At 37.3% G+C, this 16,998-nt stretch overlaps 1 protein-coding gene across 4 annotated transcripts; it reads right to left on the bottom strand.

Moving 5' to 3' along the window:
• Positions 1-228: 228 nt before the first annotated feature.
• LOC149818382 (CBL-interacting serine/threonine-protein kinase 9-like) lies at positions 229-7,413 on the bottom strand. Of its 4 annotated transcripts, none has more exons than XM_089984388.1 (14): positions 6,888-7,413; positions 6,509-6,571; positions 6,346-6,417; positions 5,506-5,613; positions 5,069-5,149; positions 4,565-4,618; positions 4,170-4,295; positions 3,447-3,536; positions 2,969-3,091; positions 2,772-2,891; positions 1,780-1,893; positions 1,328-1,384; positions 644-718; positions 229-468 (listed from the first exon to the last, which is right to left on the bottom strand). In XM_089984388.1, the coding sequence occupies exons 1-14, from the start codon at positions 7,062-7,064 to the stop codon at positions 394-396; spliced, it is 1,335 nt and encodes a 444-aa protein (XP_089840514.1). In that variant the 5' UTR covers positions 7,065-7,413; the 3' UTR covers positions 229-393. The 4 variants fall into 4 exon arrangements, with proteins under 4 accessions (XP_089840514.1, XP_089840513.1, XP_089840516.1 ...); XM_089984387.1 differs by having other exon boundaries at positions 617-718; XM_089984390.1 differs by having other exon boundaries at positions 617-718; positions 6,346-6,433; positions 6,888-6,967.
• Between the last annotated feature and the right edge of the window lie 9,585 nt (positions 7,414-16,998).

Genomic DNA, 16,998 nt, shown 5'->3' on the forward strand with positions numbered 1-16,998 from the left:
TATGCTTATGGTACAACTTTTTAAATGTATCAATGATAGATTAAAACAGACAATCACCTTTCTTATAACGTGATCTTAGTGCACAAAAGAATTGTACAACGGATGGCAACACCAGACTAAGCATGTCATTGCCCAAGAGTGATGGTTATGAGGATGCTATTAGGGGCCTCATGTAGTAACTATGAGTTGGGAAAACACTCCAAGTTTCCAACTAAGAGCATCAATGTAATGTGGATAAATTTCAATCCTTTGAAGAATTCTAGCAATCACTTTATTGGAAATAAATATTCACATACACTGGAATGGCCCCACTCATAGAAGTTGTTCATTGGATATCAATCTGAGTCAAGTTCTAAATAGAAAAATAAAACAACCAGGCAGGGTCCCCTCTCATCAACTAGAATCAGCAGGCCTGTCTTCTGTTGTCCACACAATATCTTTCAAAGCTGTTGAATAGTTCTTGTAGAACTAGAAGGAATAACAACTCATAAGACATTGTCATAGTAAAATAATAATGAACATACACAAAATTGTAATTCGTAACTATGAATGCCAACAGTATGCTTATGCTGATGAAAATTCTGTATAGTGTTTGAACTGAAATGAGAAATTTAACTGTGCATGTTGATTGATGATACCATACATGGTCATATTCAAGTGTGTCTCCTCCAGCTTTTCTCATTTGAACCACTGAGAGGAATGGAGAGACTTCAAAAACCTAGTCCAGAATAAGAAACATAGTATTAATATCTAGATCATCCTATTTTGAAGTATATTAGCTAGATAAGTGGGTGAAAAGCCTTAAAATAGAACTCTGATCATTCTATCTTCCACAGATTTGGCACAGTAAGAATATTGTACCCTTTATGAAGCTTGGAACATGCATGGAAATTTCTAATTTAGATCACCTAATGTTATCCATTAATCTCATGTCTTCAAAAACCAATGGTCTTTGTGAACAGTAAGATCAGATCAGGTCTGACATTAACTGTTGACCTTTCTGAGAATATTCAGTTATCATCAAATGTCTGGATCAAATTTCAAAAATAGATGCTTTAGCTATACACGCCACATAAAGATGTGAATGCTTATTGCCGCACGACTCGATGAAAGAGCTGAAGCAAATTTCCATTTGCTTGCTTGTATTTCCATGAGCATGTGCTACGTGCAGATTATTCATGCATCACATGTCATGTTTCACATTTTACAAAATGGTTTGCTTGCACACTTGAATAAATCTGATGCATGTCAAATGTTTTTAAATATTAAAAAAAGAGTGAAAAATAAGGAATGTCAGGCAGAAAGTCACAAATGATCAAGGATTCACCTCTGTAGATATTGCCAGAGGGCCTTTGCGACCCATGGTGCGTGCTTCTAGTTTCATCTGCACCAACAGCATAAAATGGTTCTTATGAAATTCCAGACCAAAACTACAAACACCTCATGGATTTATGTAAAACCAACACAGACATTCCTAGAACTATTTCATACTGTACACTCGACATAATGCATGGCACTTGATTATGCCAAATAATGTGTGACAAAGAGCTTGCAGGATCAAATCTATAAATGTCAAAAGTTGCCAAACACCACATTACCTAAAAAGAAAGCATTTCTAGACCATCTCACACTGGATACTCAACTAAACCTATGGGATATATCATGTCAAACAATGTGCAATAAAAAACTTACATATTCATTAAGTGATATGATCTTTTATACATGTAATAGATATCAATACAATAGGTATTATCATGGCCACATGGACTTAACAAATACCTTATAGTCACACTTTTTAACATTGAATCCGAGTGGTTTTGCACCTTCTTCCATTTTCAACATGATTTCTGCTGCAGAACATTTTGAAGTAAACCTCCTCTCGCGGCTTACCTCCTTCATATGAAACCATCATTAGAATCAGCATCTCAGAAAGCATGATTAGAGCATACACATACCAGATAAAATAGCTGCATCTTTCAGTAAACTACAAGGCCCAAGGACCATAATACAAGGGTACATACATAGTAGTTGCACCCTTTTTCAAGGAAAAGGTCCTTTCTGTCAGAAGACAACCAAATTTCCAACTAAATAATCTGAGACACAGGAATGGATTGCATTGCATGGATTAAACTATGATATGCCTTTAGTGCAAGATACAATGGCGAAGTGCAACTTGTGCCATAAAAATGAAAACTCATTTCCTCCATAAATGGAATGGAATTGTGATACACTGCACCTTAGGGGTGTTCTCATCCAGCAGAAAGAGGAATATTTCCACAGAAACAGTGGGGAGACTCCCCATTTCCGCAGTGGACCAAGTACCTAGTGGCCCATTGGGTACCTGACACAAGATGGGCAAGGCTATGGCTACAGTTACACAAAACCCATTAAACCTGAACCTTCCTAGCCCTGGCAGTTAATTAAGTCGTGGTCTGGGTAGAAAATACTTTCTATGGATCTGGTCTAACTAGATCAAGCTGCAGCTTGAATTACGTGGGCTTCAGCATTGACTCTTGACCTGACAAGACCTGGCATAGCCTGACCTAGAGCCAATTTGACGCTCTAGCACTGTGTCAAATGTTCCCAGCCCATCGGGCTCCAGTGGGCACAATCAGATGTCCATCCACAGCTAGTCTAAGATCACTCAACCTAGTAAGCAAGTGTTATTGATGATATATGGAAAACCATCATCTTCATCCTGCATAATTGTAGTCTTTGTAGAACAAGCTACAGACATTGTAAGGAATTGATGAAATACAAGACAAACTTACCAGCTTTTTCTCAAAAAGGCCTGATAGGTTAAGCCCTTTGGATAAAGAAATGATATCAAATGCATTCATAGCAGCCGGTTTTGAAACTTTATGCTCCTGCTGTTCAATTAATAGATTCTCCTGATCGACCAATGAAAATTATGTGGTTATGATGATATTCACTATGAAATCAAACAGAAAATTTTTAGAGTGCTTACATTTGAATCATTAAACAGTTGATCATGATCATTCAAGTCATTACTTTTCTCCTCTTTGAATTTTGCAGGTTTGTAGCCCTTCTTGAACCAGGAGCTCTCAAATATTTGAGGAATTGTGATCCTCTTGATAAAAAGAGAATAAGAAAATATTTCAGCAAAAGCATACATGGGCAGGTAATCTGCCAATAGACCTTAAAACACAGTGGCAAAATTTCCCTCATTTTCAAATTTTGATAGAGTTGAGCTTGAGATTTGTTTGTCAAAGGACTCAAAACCAAAATGGCAGAATAAACCTTTTAAACATTACCCAAAGCATCCTACAATATTTCAATAACTTTGGAAATAGATACTGTGCATTCTAAACAATCTTTGTGAATCAAGGTGATTCCAAAAAGGATACTTTCTATTTCAAAACAAACGATAAACAAACGGATACTACAAAATGTCTTCTTCAATGTACTAAGATAAAGGACATTACTCTTTTGGGATTTGGATCAAGTATTCTAAGAATAAATCTTCTAGCAGCAGGAGAAAACCAATCTGGGCACTTGAAATCAGCTTTGTGTATCTGTAGGCAGATAAGGAAAGTAAATCAGTATTGAGCTTACTAATAAGATAAAAAGCAAAGAACAATGTTCTAGATAAAGCTATTTAGAACTTACACTAGGGATGACAGTGGGGCGGGGCGGGGGACAAGGTCTCCACCCCCACCCCGCCTCAAGATTTTATCCTCCACCCCCGCCTCCATCCCCGGCGGGGATGGATTTTATCCTCCACCCCCACCTTTATCCCCGTTTCATGTCCTCCATCCCCGGTTCAAACGGGGATGAGGTGGGGCGGGGTGGGGATATTGCGGGGAAAAGTGGTCGGGGCGGGGTTGGGGCGGGGATGAGGCGGGGACGGGGCGGGGCGGGGAAAAGTGCACGTCCATCCCCGCCTCCATCCCCGTTTCATACCCTTCATCCCCGGTCCAAACGGGGCGAGGCGGGGTGGGGACCCGCTTTCCCCCGGTCCACTGTCATCCCTAACTTACACGATTAGAACTTATTAAATATTGCAAAACAAATCACTAGTTTTACATGCATTTTGTCTTTACAGTGATCAAGATTGTGAGATTGAACAAAAACAATTTCTCAACCACATGAGACCATCAATTGCATAGTGAAGGTAAGAAAATAATAGAAAAGATTTACAACTTGACCTTCTTATAGAGATTTATTATATTTGGCTCATCGAATGGGAGGTATCCAGCCATGAGAACATATAGCACAACTCCGCAAGACCACACATCAGCCTTGGCTCCATCGTACCCCTTGTCCACAATAACCTGCTTTTCAATGTGGTGTTGGTAATTCATATAAAAATCACACGACTTAGAGGTATATCTAGTAGAGTCACTTCAACAACTAAGCAAAATGGATGAAGTTAATGTTATGAAGAAGTGACATTAAAAAAAAAGTATACTTTTTATCATGAGAAAGGCATTTATAATATCAATAAAGTTCATTTTCTTATATAAGTAAGCAAGTTATTCAGTTTTCAGAGATTGTTTCTTGACAGTCACACCAAGATAGCACAAAAGTATAGGAACAGCACCTCTGGTGCCACGTAATTTGGTGTCCCGCAAGCCGTATGCAGTAGACCATCCTCCTGAAGGGAAACAATGACCATGACAGATAAAAAAAAGAACATTAAATTCAGAAGCATTAAGTTAAACCTTCGAAGGTGCAGTTCTTTTAGCAACTTCAAGTGGAACAAAATGTCTCTCAACTAGTGTCAAAGAAACTGCAATTTATTTTTCAATTGGGAGTTTGAAGGTTAAGACATGAATATTTTGATGTTATGGACAAATAGGCAAAAGAATTGGGATAAGTTAGGCCAAATAATTCATGTTCTAAAAAATTTTCAATAACCAATGTACATTCAATGTTATCATGTCCAATCTGACCTAGGTTCTCTGGAAGAATGATGCAAGTCAAAGTAAGCACCACATAAAAGAAAATTCTCTTTTGGATTTTTCATTAGATCAAAAGGAGAAAGCTCACCCAGAAAATATAAAACTAGATTGAAAAAATACCACGGTGTGTAGTTAAATCTTACCCTTGTCTGCTGCGACAAGGCACTTAGACCAAAATCAGATACTTTGAGGTTGCCATCTTCATCCAATAGAAGATTCTCTAACTGCATAGGAGAAGAAGGAAACCATTAACAAAACTTAATGTTGTTAAAATCGGTTCACTAGGTGAATTGGTTTCTTAAAAAAAACTAAGAATCTAATCAAATCTACAACTTTTCACCATCAGATGATAAGTGTCAAACAATAAAAATATTAAACAAATTGTGTAACTCTTAAAAATCTTAAAAAATATAAAGAATTGAAATGATAGGTGAATCAGCTAAGGGCCAATTTGATCTGAATTGGCAGATTAAGTCCAATTTTGATAATATTGGCAAAAACTAGTTGATCCATTATGAGAAAAATAATTTAGCGATCTTCAATAGATAGTTGTTTGTGTTCCCCATTCAGAAGAAATTACCTTCAAATCTCTATGAAAAACACCCCTGCTGTGACAATAATCTACGGCGTTTATAAGCTGCTGAAAGTATTTCCTCGCCTCCTCTTCTTTCAGTTTTCCTTGCTGTGCCTGCACCCATTTAATGTTATCCATCGTGTCCAAAACCAAATTCAACTTTCTTCTGTACCACAACTAGAAGTTGGAAATATAAGAAATATTATTCCTCAGTGGAAGGGACCTGGCAACTTTAGATCATAGTCACAAATATCGACTCTTTTTTTAAAATCTCGTGATTTTAAAAAACTGATAGTCCTGAGAAAAATGCAATATTTTCAAAATATCTTATTATTACATGATATTGTTGCGTTGTTAACCCAATAATTATCTTCTCTCTATATTTTTATATCAGTATTGTTTTTTCTTATATTTTATTGTATATTTTTAAGATTTAAATATTCAGATATTTTTGGATATTTTCCAAGAAAAACAATTTTTTAATTTATTGCTAGATTTTCCTTTACTGAGAAAATCCCGATAACGAGATTTGCGACTATGCTTTAAATGCTTTATCTAGGTGACCTATTGGGATAAAAAGGTACTTCGATTTCAATTGAAAAAAAAGAAAGAAAAATGTAATTAGGTCATCTATGCAAGAGTAGCGTATTGTCAAACTTTTTCATAGCCTGAAAATTTAGGATTATTAAAACCAACCTAATATTTACTCTTGCAAGTTGATCTTCCAAAAGGACAATAAAAAATAAATAAATGAACCAGTTTATAACAGCTTCTTCTAGTTTTGAGTGGAAAACTCTTGAAAATTCATTCCTTGTTTTTCTTGCAGTGTCTCACTTAGAAACTTACGATTTTGTTGAACAACTCTCCTCCTGTGACATACTCCAAGACAAAGTAAATCTTGTTCTTACTGGCCATCACCTGGCAGCAAAAGCATCTTAAAAATGTCCATAAGATAATACATAATCACTAAAACACATAAAACTAATCAGAGAAAAAAAAAAGAACATACCTCAAACAGCTGAACAACATTTGGGTGTTTAACCAATTTCATAGTAGAAATCTCCCTCTTAATCTAAAACATAAGAACAAAGAAAACAAATATATCTACATACATTGCAAAAAACAAGTTTAAAAACCAAAAATTCTACCAACAAGGCTTCCAAAGCCCATGTACCAGAACAAGGAAAGTAGGCACTAACATAACTATAAAATATCATAATACACATATTTGAGAACCAACTTGTCATCACAAGCAAACAACCAACTGAATCAGAAAATCATATATGTGTGTGTATATATATATATATATATATATATAGAGAGAGAGAGAGAGAGAGAGAGAGATCAAAACAAAGAACACCAACAAATACTTTCTCTCTCTGTTTCACCTGATCAACCATTCTGTTTTGAAAAATCTTGTCTTTGTTAAGTGTCTTGATTGCCCTCGTCTCCCCTGTCTCCAAATTCCTTGCCAAGAACACCTTTCCAAAGGAGCCTTCTCCAAGAACTCTTCCCAACTCATATTTCTCAACCATGTTTCCACTCACCTCCTTCTTCTTACTCATTGTCTGAGAAAGAACCCCAAGAATTTCTCGCACACCAAATCCTGTATTTCTTCTCAAATTCAATCTCTTGAATCAAAAGCGTAGAAGACCCTCCATTTCTTCCAGAGAGACATGCAGAAGCAAGCAACAATGGCGGTGAAAACCACCATCACCAAAACCAGCAATGACTGCAAAACCACCACCAGATGGCGGTTTTGCCAGGGGATGGATGGTGGTGGCGAGTGGGAACAGATACTTTTTGAGTATCTTCCCCTCAGATCATGCTTTGATTTTCGAATTGCTGTTCAAAGTTGGGATCTCTTTCATCTCTGCTATGTCTGTCAAATAAGCATATCAGCATATGGGAAGCGGTATTGTGGGATGTGATTGGGCAGAGGTAGCGGTGGCTAGAGAGAAGGTGAGGTGAGGGGGTTGAACCAAAAATGGCAATATTACCCTTATCTTTGTTTTGTACCACCTCTCTGTTGATAATTCTCCCAAGAGGGCCAGAGGCAGAGGCGCAGAGCTAGGCTGTCAATGGATCGGTTTCGGGTCGATCCGAGCAATGTTGTCAGAATCGGTGGATGCCCTGAATCGATTTAGGGAATCTGGACTAAATCGAATCGAATCGGCCAATTTTTAAGCAGCAGATGACAAGTGTCATGAAAAATATTAAAAACTATTTGTAAAATTTTTAAACCATTTTTTTAAAATAAGCTGACTCAATTTGGTTTTGTATTGGTTCCTGGCCGATACGATATGAATCGGGTATCGCTCATTCAGGCCAATTCGCAATGATACTGACCATGGTTTTGATCATTCTCACAGTTCTTCGGAAATTGTGATATTTTAAAAATTATAGTTTTTGGGTAAAATATTGAAATACATATTAAAAAATTTAGTTTTTTGGTAAGATACTGAAATATATATATATATATATATACAATAATTTGAAATATGTTGATAATAAGTGTATAATTTACACTTTTTATATTAACATTAGCAGTGTTCAACTGATGAAAATAATATAAATACTCTTGAAAAACAAGGCACTTTTTAAAAGCCCTTTGACGGTAACATAAGTTTTTTGTTTTGGAGTGAAATAAAAATTTGAATACAGTTTTCAAAAAACAATAAAATGTATTTTAATAACTTGAATTTAAGGAATAAAATTGACTTTTAACTTACTCATGGTCTAAAATATGATGCTTTTTAGACCTAAGGTGTTTGGAGTAGTGGGATGGGGGCACAGGCCGTTTGACGGGCAGCGTAGGTTCCAATTTCATGGGCATCACCCATTGCATAGGACGAAGCTTGCGAGGGGTATAAGCCTTCAGAGTTTTACGTTGACAGGACACCGGCCGTAAGTATGGCAGGCTGAACCAGCTCCTGGGGCTGTTTTTCTGAGTAAAATAATGATGTTTTTGTTTTCCATCGAGTTTCAAAAGATGTGATGAAATCACACCATATTTTCAAAATATGGTCTGTGTCTGTTACAAATTTGAAAGCATGCTATTGGAATCAAACTTGTCGACCGTACATTGGTTGGATAATTGGATCTTCAGCCAAATTTGGAGTTCATATCCACACGCACACTAAATCAGATGCTTGCAATGGATGGCTAACTTGGTCCAAAACCAAGTTGATATGAGCAGTGAAATTCCAATTTAGTCCCACTTTTCATTGAAGCCTCGTTTGTTTTATGCAATTTTATAAGAAGTTTTTTTTTTTCAAATCATTATAGTGAGAAAATGTCATGCTGTCACAAGTAGGTATCAGTTTTTTTCACCACCTGCCGATTTTTACCTGCAAATACTTTCATACCTTCTCTAATATGGTTAGCAAAGGTCTTGCGTCAAGCTGAAGGCCCATGATGGAAACCCCTGGCACATGAGAATAGCCATTATTTTATCATGGTTGGGTCAGATAAGGGTGGGTGGGGTCTTGTCCTCAACTCAGAGTCTCAATAAGGGTTTTCCTTTATTAAAAAAAAAAAAAATAAGAAGAAGAAGAAGAAGAAACAATGATACAAAGGGGTTGGTAAAATTGAAAAGAAGAAGAAACTTAAATGACTTAATTACCCCCGTCACAATTGGCCAAATTTCTGAAATGTCATTATTTGTCCTGCACTTCTTCAATTATGTGAACTGCGATGAAAACCCCCCATCCCTTTCCTTTTTTGTGCCACCTCGGTTGCCACTCAAAAAGCACATCAACTTGTTCTAACTTAGGATAATAAGCTTAAAAACTGGGTCTTACTTCACAATCTTAAACTAAAACAAGACTTCTATCTCCAAGCTTAGCTCTGCAGGCTTGGCTTGCTCTTATTTTTGGGTGCTAAATAATGTCAAACTAACTAACAAGCATTATATAACTCTTCCCTGAAAAGAAGAAGATGATATAGCCGAGTAACCCTGCCTTTCAGTAAGACTAACTTGTTATGACTTCACTCCAGTCAAGCCTTGACATTAACATCCCGCTACTTGCAGTTAAGGTTTTAGGCTGCCAATTTCTGGCACAGATTAGACTTTTGATAGATCCAAAACCATCCAACCTTGATTTGAGGTACTATTATCGATGGTTAAAACTGCACCAGTTTAATTACTTGATTGGGAAAAAAAACATTTTCTCGGGGAGTAATTCTGTATATGTAAAAGTTTTCAATCTTAATTAGATCACCAGTCAAACTCTAAACTACTTTATAATAATTCGGCCCACTATCACTATATCCGAACTAAAATCATAATAAAAATTTGCAGTATTAAAGAATGACAGCAAATCATGATAAACAAAAGAATTGCTAATATTGGTGACACAAATTAGGCCTCTATTGATTAAAAATAAAAAGTAAAAAAGTTGTGTTAATATCATGATAAATTATGTCATTTTTTAAATAGGCAATATTCAAGATTTTTTTTTTGAATTGTACTCTTAAAAGTATTGTAGTCAAATCACTATGATCAATATTGGTTGCATAAACCTGAAGATGATTACAAAAAGAGAATAAAACATGGGCTTAACAGCATAATTTAGATTAAGGATTTCTTCCTTATAGAAAGAATATGAATCCACTTCAACAAAGTCACCAAGGTCTCTCAAGGCAACCAATGACCCTGAACAAGGAACTGAAGAAAAAAGACAAAAGCAGTTCGGGTGCAATCCACATCTCACAAAAGGCTGCACTGCCTCAGCGAGCAACGTCTGATATCATATGTGGGTCCCACTAATTTTGAATGGTTCTTTTCCCTTTCAATCTAGCTATGGTGCAATGTGATTGCACCTGAGCCAGCATGGCGATCATGTGGGCAGTTTCTCCCTGTAAATATAGAAAATAATAATAATAAACATGAACTTTTTTAAGCAGAAATTTCCTATGAAGAAATTAAGTAAAAGTAAAGTTGGGGGTGAACATTATGCTTTTTAATTGAGTTATTAAACATCGGTCCTCATTGCTTGATCATTCATTGGTTGTAAATCTATTTATTTTTTTGAACTAGGGGATGGTCCTTTCAGGATTTGTGCATCCCCCCCCCCCCCCTCTTTGGGCCTTTGGCCAATATGGCCAATTTCTTCACTATTGTATTAGTGTAAAATTGAACTTGTATACAAAAATATTCAAAGCTATACAAAACTGGAATTGGATCCATCGGAAATGAGGGGGTCTGAAATTTTCCATTAAGAACCTGTTTTGTTTTGGCTACCAGATCTGTCCTCCCACTTTTCAAATCCATCGGTGAGCTGGGCGCCACCAGATTGAGAATACAATTCCAGCCACACCACTCTTTATCTGCCTGTTTGCCGTTCACAGTGAAACAACTGACCTCGATGAAGTGTCTCGAGTGCTCCTGAATTGTGAAACAGAAGTGGCAGGCCATGTGGAACAGTCCACAAAAGTTGATTTGGGCCAATCGACACCCCATATCAATCCATGTTAAGAGAGCTTCACTAGCTTGGGAAGCGTCTACTGGGGACACTGTTGGTCCTCTGAGTACCTCAATCCAGGTGTCTTGGATTGGGGTACTGAGAGGGACAGGACAAGTGCCAACTGGCTCATGGAATTGATTGTAGCAAATATTAACCCTTGTTTGAATTGGTTTATTTTATGAGAAGACAGATTTATTCAGATGTAAAAAAATAAGTTTAGAGTAGTGACGATTTATCAAAGTTAGCATCATTGTAGTGAGACCAAGATCAATCACCCAGGTGGTATCCCATGTGGTAAGCGGGTCCTGTGCCAATCTGAAGGCCCAGGTTCGAATCCCTCTGCCATATTGGGCTTAAGAGATATCTGGTAGGGTTTGCCTAACCTCAGCTTGCCTTTAAAAAACAGAAACAACCAGAGAAAAAGATGGCAGGAAAAGACTTGCCACATTGCGTGTTTTTTTTCTCTCTTTCTAATTTGTTGATACCTACCTAACGTACTTTGAAATGATAGGCGTAACAATAAATTGTTGCCACGTATAAATGTACTCGTTTGTTTGCTTTCAAACAAACACATAGACGTACTCATAACGGCAAAAGAAAAGCTGGCTTAATCTTTCCTTTGTGCTTATGAGAAAGTGACAATTCTCTTTCACGTGCAAATCTTGGCGTGTGAAAATTTTAGGATATTTTTTTAAAGGTTGCTTGGTTATTCCTACCCAGATAAGAGGGAACGGTCGGTTTTGGTTTTCTAATTTTTTTTTTTTTTATGAAAGTGCGACCCATACCAGCTCATTGATAAATCAATGTTTTTTTGGTTCTTTTTCTTAGGGCATGTTTGGTTGAGTAATGAGAAAATTAATCTCATTGGGATCAACTAAGAAAACGTGGAAAATGAGTAGTAAGAAAGGGACTCTCATTTGCCTTTACAAATGAAAGTTGCTATCTCATTTAAATGAGAACCAGTCATTATGGAGCCTCATGTGATTCTGATTCATATGATTCCAAACTAAGGGCACGTTTGGTTGCTCTTTTAAGAATGATTCAATGTGATTTAGAATCACATGGGGTCTCAACCAAACATAAAAAGGTAAACTGAATTTCATTTTCCTTTGCAAATGAGAGTCACTTTCTAATTTGTGTTCAGAACCCACCTAATTCTAAATCACATTGATCCGAATTATTCTTTAAAGGAGCAACCAAATGTACCCCAAATTTGATTTGAAATCACGTGGCCCAGCAAACCAATCTTACCCTTAATGACATTACAAATGTTGATATATATGGTTTAGTTAATAGTAAGAGACTTTTGGATCATCCAAATATGACACCTGAACATGTTTTTATGAGGTTTCAAAAATCAATGATTCAAATTTTTCATAAATTTAAAGCTCATAAATCATATTTTAATCAGTAAATACATAGATGGCACTAACTTTTGGCATTGTTCAATGTTTTCTTATAGATAAAGACATATTTAGGACCACTATAACATAAGAAGTGGACTAGGCATTTTTGTTATCTTTTTTGCAAATCAGCCCTGAAAATGTGTTCAACATGGTCTATTTGCTAGAAAGCCAATCTTTGATTATGATTTTTCAACGAGAAAAAAAATATTTTTTGGATGCTTGAATATTTATGAAAATTCTGAGCAATCAAGTTTGAGTTTTAAACATTCTGCTTATGCATCACCGTCAATGATCGAAAATGATCATACTGTATGGCAAATTTGAAGTGTTTCTCAAAATGCCTCATAATTTACCAAATTCACTAAATAGACAATTATGCATGTTTTCAAATTTTTTAGAACCTTTTTACTCTTCTAGTGTGTGAACCTCATGAATTTCACAACCCCATGCAAATTTTCTCAAAAATCTCAAAATAATCTTTGTTTTAATATTTATGTCTCAATCATTTGACATTGAAATCTCACATTTTTATAGCTATTAGAAAGCTGAGACAGATTTCAAACTTTCATGTTTTTAGTCAGAACTGAAAACTCTTTTAGGGTTCTTGTTTTTTATATCAAAAATCAAAACAGAAAAGTATTCTACAAACTATTACAACTGAATAATTTGTGTTTCAAAAGACATTTCTTTCCAATTGTTCATCAGATCAATGTGATCTTGGTGGAGTTAGAAAGTTAAAGTCTTGATCTTCCTCTATTATTTTTTCTGTTTTTCTGAATTCTTGGCACAAGTAGCCAAAAAAAAGCATATAATCACTTGGATAGGAGCAACTGTGCATGTTCATCTATAGTTTTAGGAACGTTCTCAGGGTTGTATCTCAATGCACGTTAAGCATTTTCTAGTAAATAAAATATCATTGGAAAGATATTTTCGTTAAAATCTTTGTTCTTTTTAGTGTTTTTTTTTAATTTCTTTATTTTCTATATCAAAAATCAATGACAAGATAAAATACCACCGATAAAGTATTGTCAATTTGTGTTTCGCTGAAAATAACCATCATAAATGAAACATCGCATTTAATACAATAGTAATTCCATACGCTGAAAAGAAATTTTGCATCACCATATGCGAAACTTTGTGAATTTCACAAACATTTCAAGAATTTCTTAAACTTTTCAGGAATTTTGCAATGAACTTCATTAGCAGTGTCACAATTTTTGTACTTTAGATACGAAAATTGTGAGAAACTTCACAAGCATAAGGGTTGCAAAATTCTTTTTTGTTACAAAATTTCTTATTCGCCTCCACTATTCACAGAAAATTTGTCAAAAAAATCGTTGGAGGAGGGACAAAATTCAATGTTTGTGAAAATAAGGCATCCGAATAAAAAAAAAGGTTAAAAAATAAAGCATCATTTTTTCACAAAATGAAGTCATTCATGCATTGCATTCATTTCATTTTTTTACAAAATAAAGTTGCTCATACATTGTATTCATTTTATTCTTTTACAAAATAAAGTCGCTTATATATTGCATTCATTTAATTCTTTTACAAAATAAATCGCTTATATATTGCATGTAGAGAAAACATCATTATCGCCTAACACATTTAGGGGTACAGTTTATTAGAGTGAATGTCACTCATCAATTCTACATCATCATCCTTCATGTTCTTTATGATGAGAATGAATTTTCAGCTGATCAAGTTTTACACTCATGAACAACTCGCATACTTTTGGTTTCTTATCCCACCCACACCATAAGATCTCATCGTCGATGTTTTTATCAAAAAAAACTCACCATCAAAGTACTGTTGATCTTTGCATTGCTGATGCTTTTATCAAAATAATTCATCGTTGATGAAGTGTCATTGATCTTCCCACCACTAATGCTTTTACCGAAAAATTCACCGTTGATGAAGTGTCGCCCATGCTTTTACAGAAAAAACGCATCGTCAATGAAGTGTCTCCCCATGCTTTTACAGAAAAACTCATCGTCGATGAAATGTCTTCCCATGCTTTTGGGGTTTTCCACCGCTATCGACGATTTTCCATCGATGAGGGATTTTTGAAAAGCCAAAATATTGTTGAAATATCGTTGAAATGATTGGGGACCATCAGTTGGAGACCAAAAGAACCCTACGGCTGCAAAAAATAGGGCATTTGCATGCAAATAAGGGTTTAAAAAAATAAAGCATCATTTACATATATATATATATATATATATATATGTGAATTTCGCAAAAAAAATCACAATATCATTGTGATAGTCCTTGAGAATTTTGCAATATAAGACTTTCACAAGTTTTTAACAATTTTAAAATACTTCATGCGATACTTCTTAAAAATTTCGCAAGGTAAAGGATTTTGGCAATAATTTTTAAAATATTGTAATATCATATGTGATTTTGTTGACAAGTTTCACAAGTCCATCAACTTTTAGCGTCGTGACCTGCAAATATCAGAAATTTGCAGTTGTGAGGGTTTAAAGAGTCCAAAAAAATTTGAGAACCTGCAGAATTGTCCATTTGATGGATTTGATAAGTTGAGGAGAATTTCAGAAAATGCATCAAATTTGTCATATAGTATAGTCATTTTCCGATCAATGATTCAACAGTCATATGGTCAGATTTAAGAAAAAAAATCATAAAAATCTCATACTCCTGTTCTCATGTTATATATATATATATATATATATATATATATATATATATATATAGAGAGAGAGAGAGAGAGAGAGAGAGAGAGAGAGAGATTTTAAAATATCACATTCTTAACTGTAAAACAACGATCTCAAAATATCCGTGAATGTTTGTGCCTATGGTTTTGACTAGTCAACAGGTTAGGTACCCAACTCATCAAGGTATATACTCAAACTGCCAGTGGCGGAGCAAGAAGTTTTTTGTTGGGTGGGCAGACTTCGGGTGGTGATCATCGACCTCTGTCGGTGGCGCAATGGCACGAAGCTTCCATGGTGGTGAAGATCATACATCGAGATCAAAAGCCTGTTTCGGTAGTTGAGCCACCTCCTTCTCGGTGGTGATCCAGCAGCAAGCCGAAGGTCTTCCAACTGAGGTGTCTCCTCAGCTCCCTCTCGGAGGGGACGGTCCTCGCCACAGCATCGAGGCAGAGCAACTCCCTCGACTGGCTGCATCTCATGTCCACCATCTCCTGCGTCTGGGTGCCATAGGGTACTCTGTATCGCAGGGAGGCGTGATCTCCACTCCTGCACGACCCTGCTCTGATCTTCTTCGACAAGCATTCGTAAGGAAAGAATGCAACCTCCAAATCGAGGGGAATGAAGAAGAAGACCAGAGTCGTATCATATTTCGACTCGGTTTCTAATTCTGGGGTGGGCGACCGCCCACCCCTGGCTCCGCCACTGCGAAACTGCCTAACTATCAAATTGTTGAGTTCGAGTTTTGCCAAGTCACAAAAATGAAATCCCAAATTAGGATCCACATAATTCCAGAGGATACTTTTACTAAAAATGCTTGTAAAACACCCAGTTCAGGTCAGGTACTGAGTAAAATCATAACCCATACCCAGTTGGCATATTGCTTGAGTCGAGTTCGAATCAACGTGAATACTATTCGGGCCAACACTTTTTAGTTAAAATTTGAGTTTGAGTAGCCTATACAAAACTAACCGATCGACAGCCCTAATTATGACCTATGAGTTAGCATATCACTACTCTCTTCCCACTACAAGAAACCTGTGGATTAGCGACAACCTAAATCCGTCGCTAATCCGACGCTAATTCGTCGCTAAACGGTTTAGCGACAGATTAGCGTTGGATTAGCGATGAATAACTTTCATCGCGAATTTTTCGACGCTAAGTAGTGACAGAACTTATCTGTCGCTACTGTCGTCGCTAATTTGCGACGGATTAGCGACGGACATGATCCATCGCGAGTCCTTCGCTATTTTAAATTAGCGATGGATAATCTCCGTCGCTAATCCGTCGTTAAATTTTTAAAAAAAATTTAAAAAAAAATTGCTCTCTGCCGGCGTGTTCTCCGGCAGGAAACAATTTTTTTTGCACATGCGGGTTCCGGCGTCGGGATGCTCTTCCGCAGCGAGCCAATCACGGCGGACGGCCTCAGGCGAGGAAGCGGCAGGACGGGCGGTGGAGACCGGCGAGGGACACCGCCGGGAGGAGGAGAATGGCACGGGGGAGAGGTAGCGTGAGGAGGAGGAGACCGGCGAGGGGCACCGCCGAGAGGAAGAGGACGACGCGAGGGAGAGGTAGCAGGAGGAGGAGGACGGTCCGGGGGCCGACGCCAATCACGATCGAAAGGCCTCAGGCGAGGGAGAGGCAGGACGAGCGGTGGAGACCGGCGAGGGGCACCGCCGGGAGGAGGAGGATGGCGCGCATAGGAGAGTTAGCGGGAGGAGGAGGACGGTTCGGGGGCCGACGCCAGTCACGCTCGGAGGGACTCAGGCGAGGGAGAGGTAGGACGGGCAGTGGAGACCGGCGAGGGGCACCGCCGGGAGGAGGAGGAGGACGGCGCGAGGGAGAGGTAGCGGGAGGAGGAGGACGCTCGGAGGGTTGCTGCGCATCGTCAGAGGAAGGGTGATTTAAATCAAACGGGGGGAGAAGGAGGGAGGGAAAATTTCGCGCCTC

The sequence above is a fragment of the Nuphar pumila genome, chromosome 13 (genome assembly GCF_984573655.1).
Source record: "Nuphar pumila chromosome 13, dmNupPumi1.hap1.1, whole genome shotgun sequence".
Classification (NCBI taxonomy): Eukaryota; Viridiplantae; Streptophyta; class Magnoliopsida; order Nymphaeales; family Nymphaeaceae; genus Nuphar; species Nuphar pumila.

Bases quoted from the DNA above. Each gene is read 5' to 3' on its own strand.
- LOC149818382 (XM_089984387.1), bottom strand. From the start codon at position 7,064: ATGAGTAAGAAGAAGGAGGTGAGTGGAAACATGGTTGAGAAATATGAG. The intron at 3,537-4,169 runs GTCAAGTTGTAA...ATCTGCCTACAG, and splicing joins TAATAAATCTCTATAAGAAG to ATACACAAAGCTGATTTCAA. The intron at 3,092-3,446 runs GTAATGTCCTTT...CTTTTTATCAAG, and splicing joins TTGATCCAAATCCCAAAAGA to AGGATCACAATTCCTCAAAT.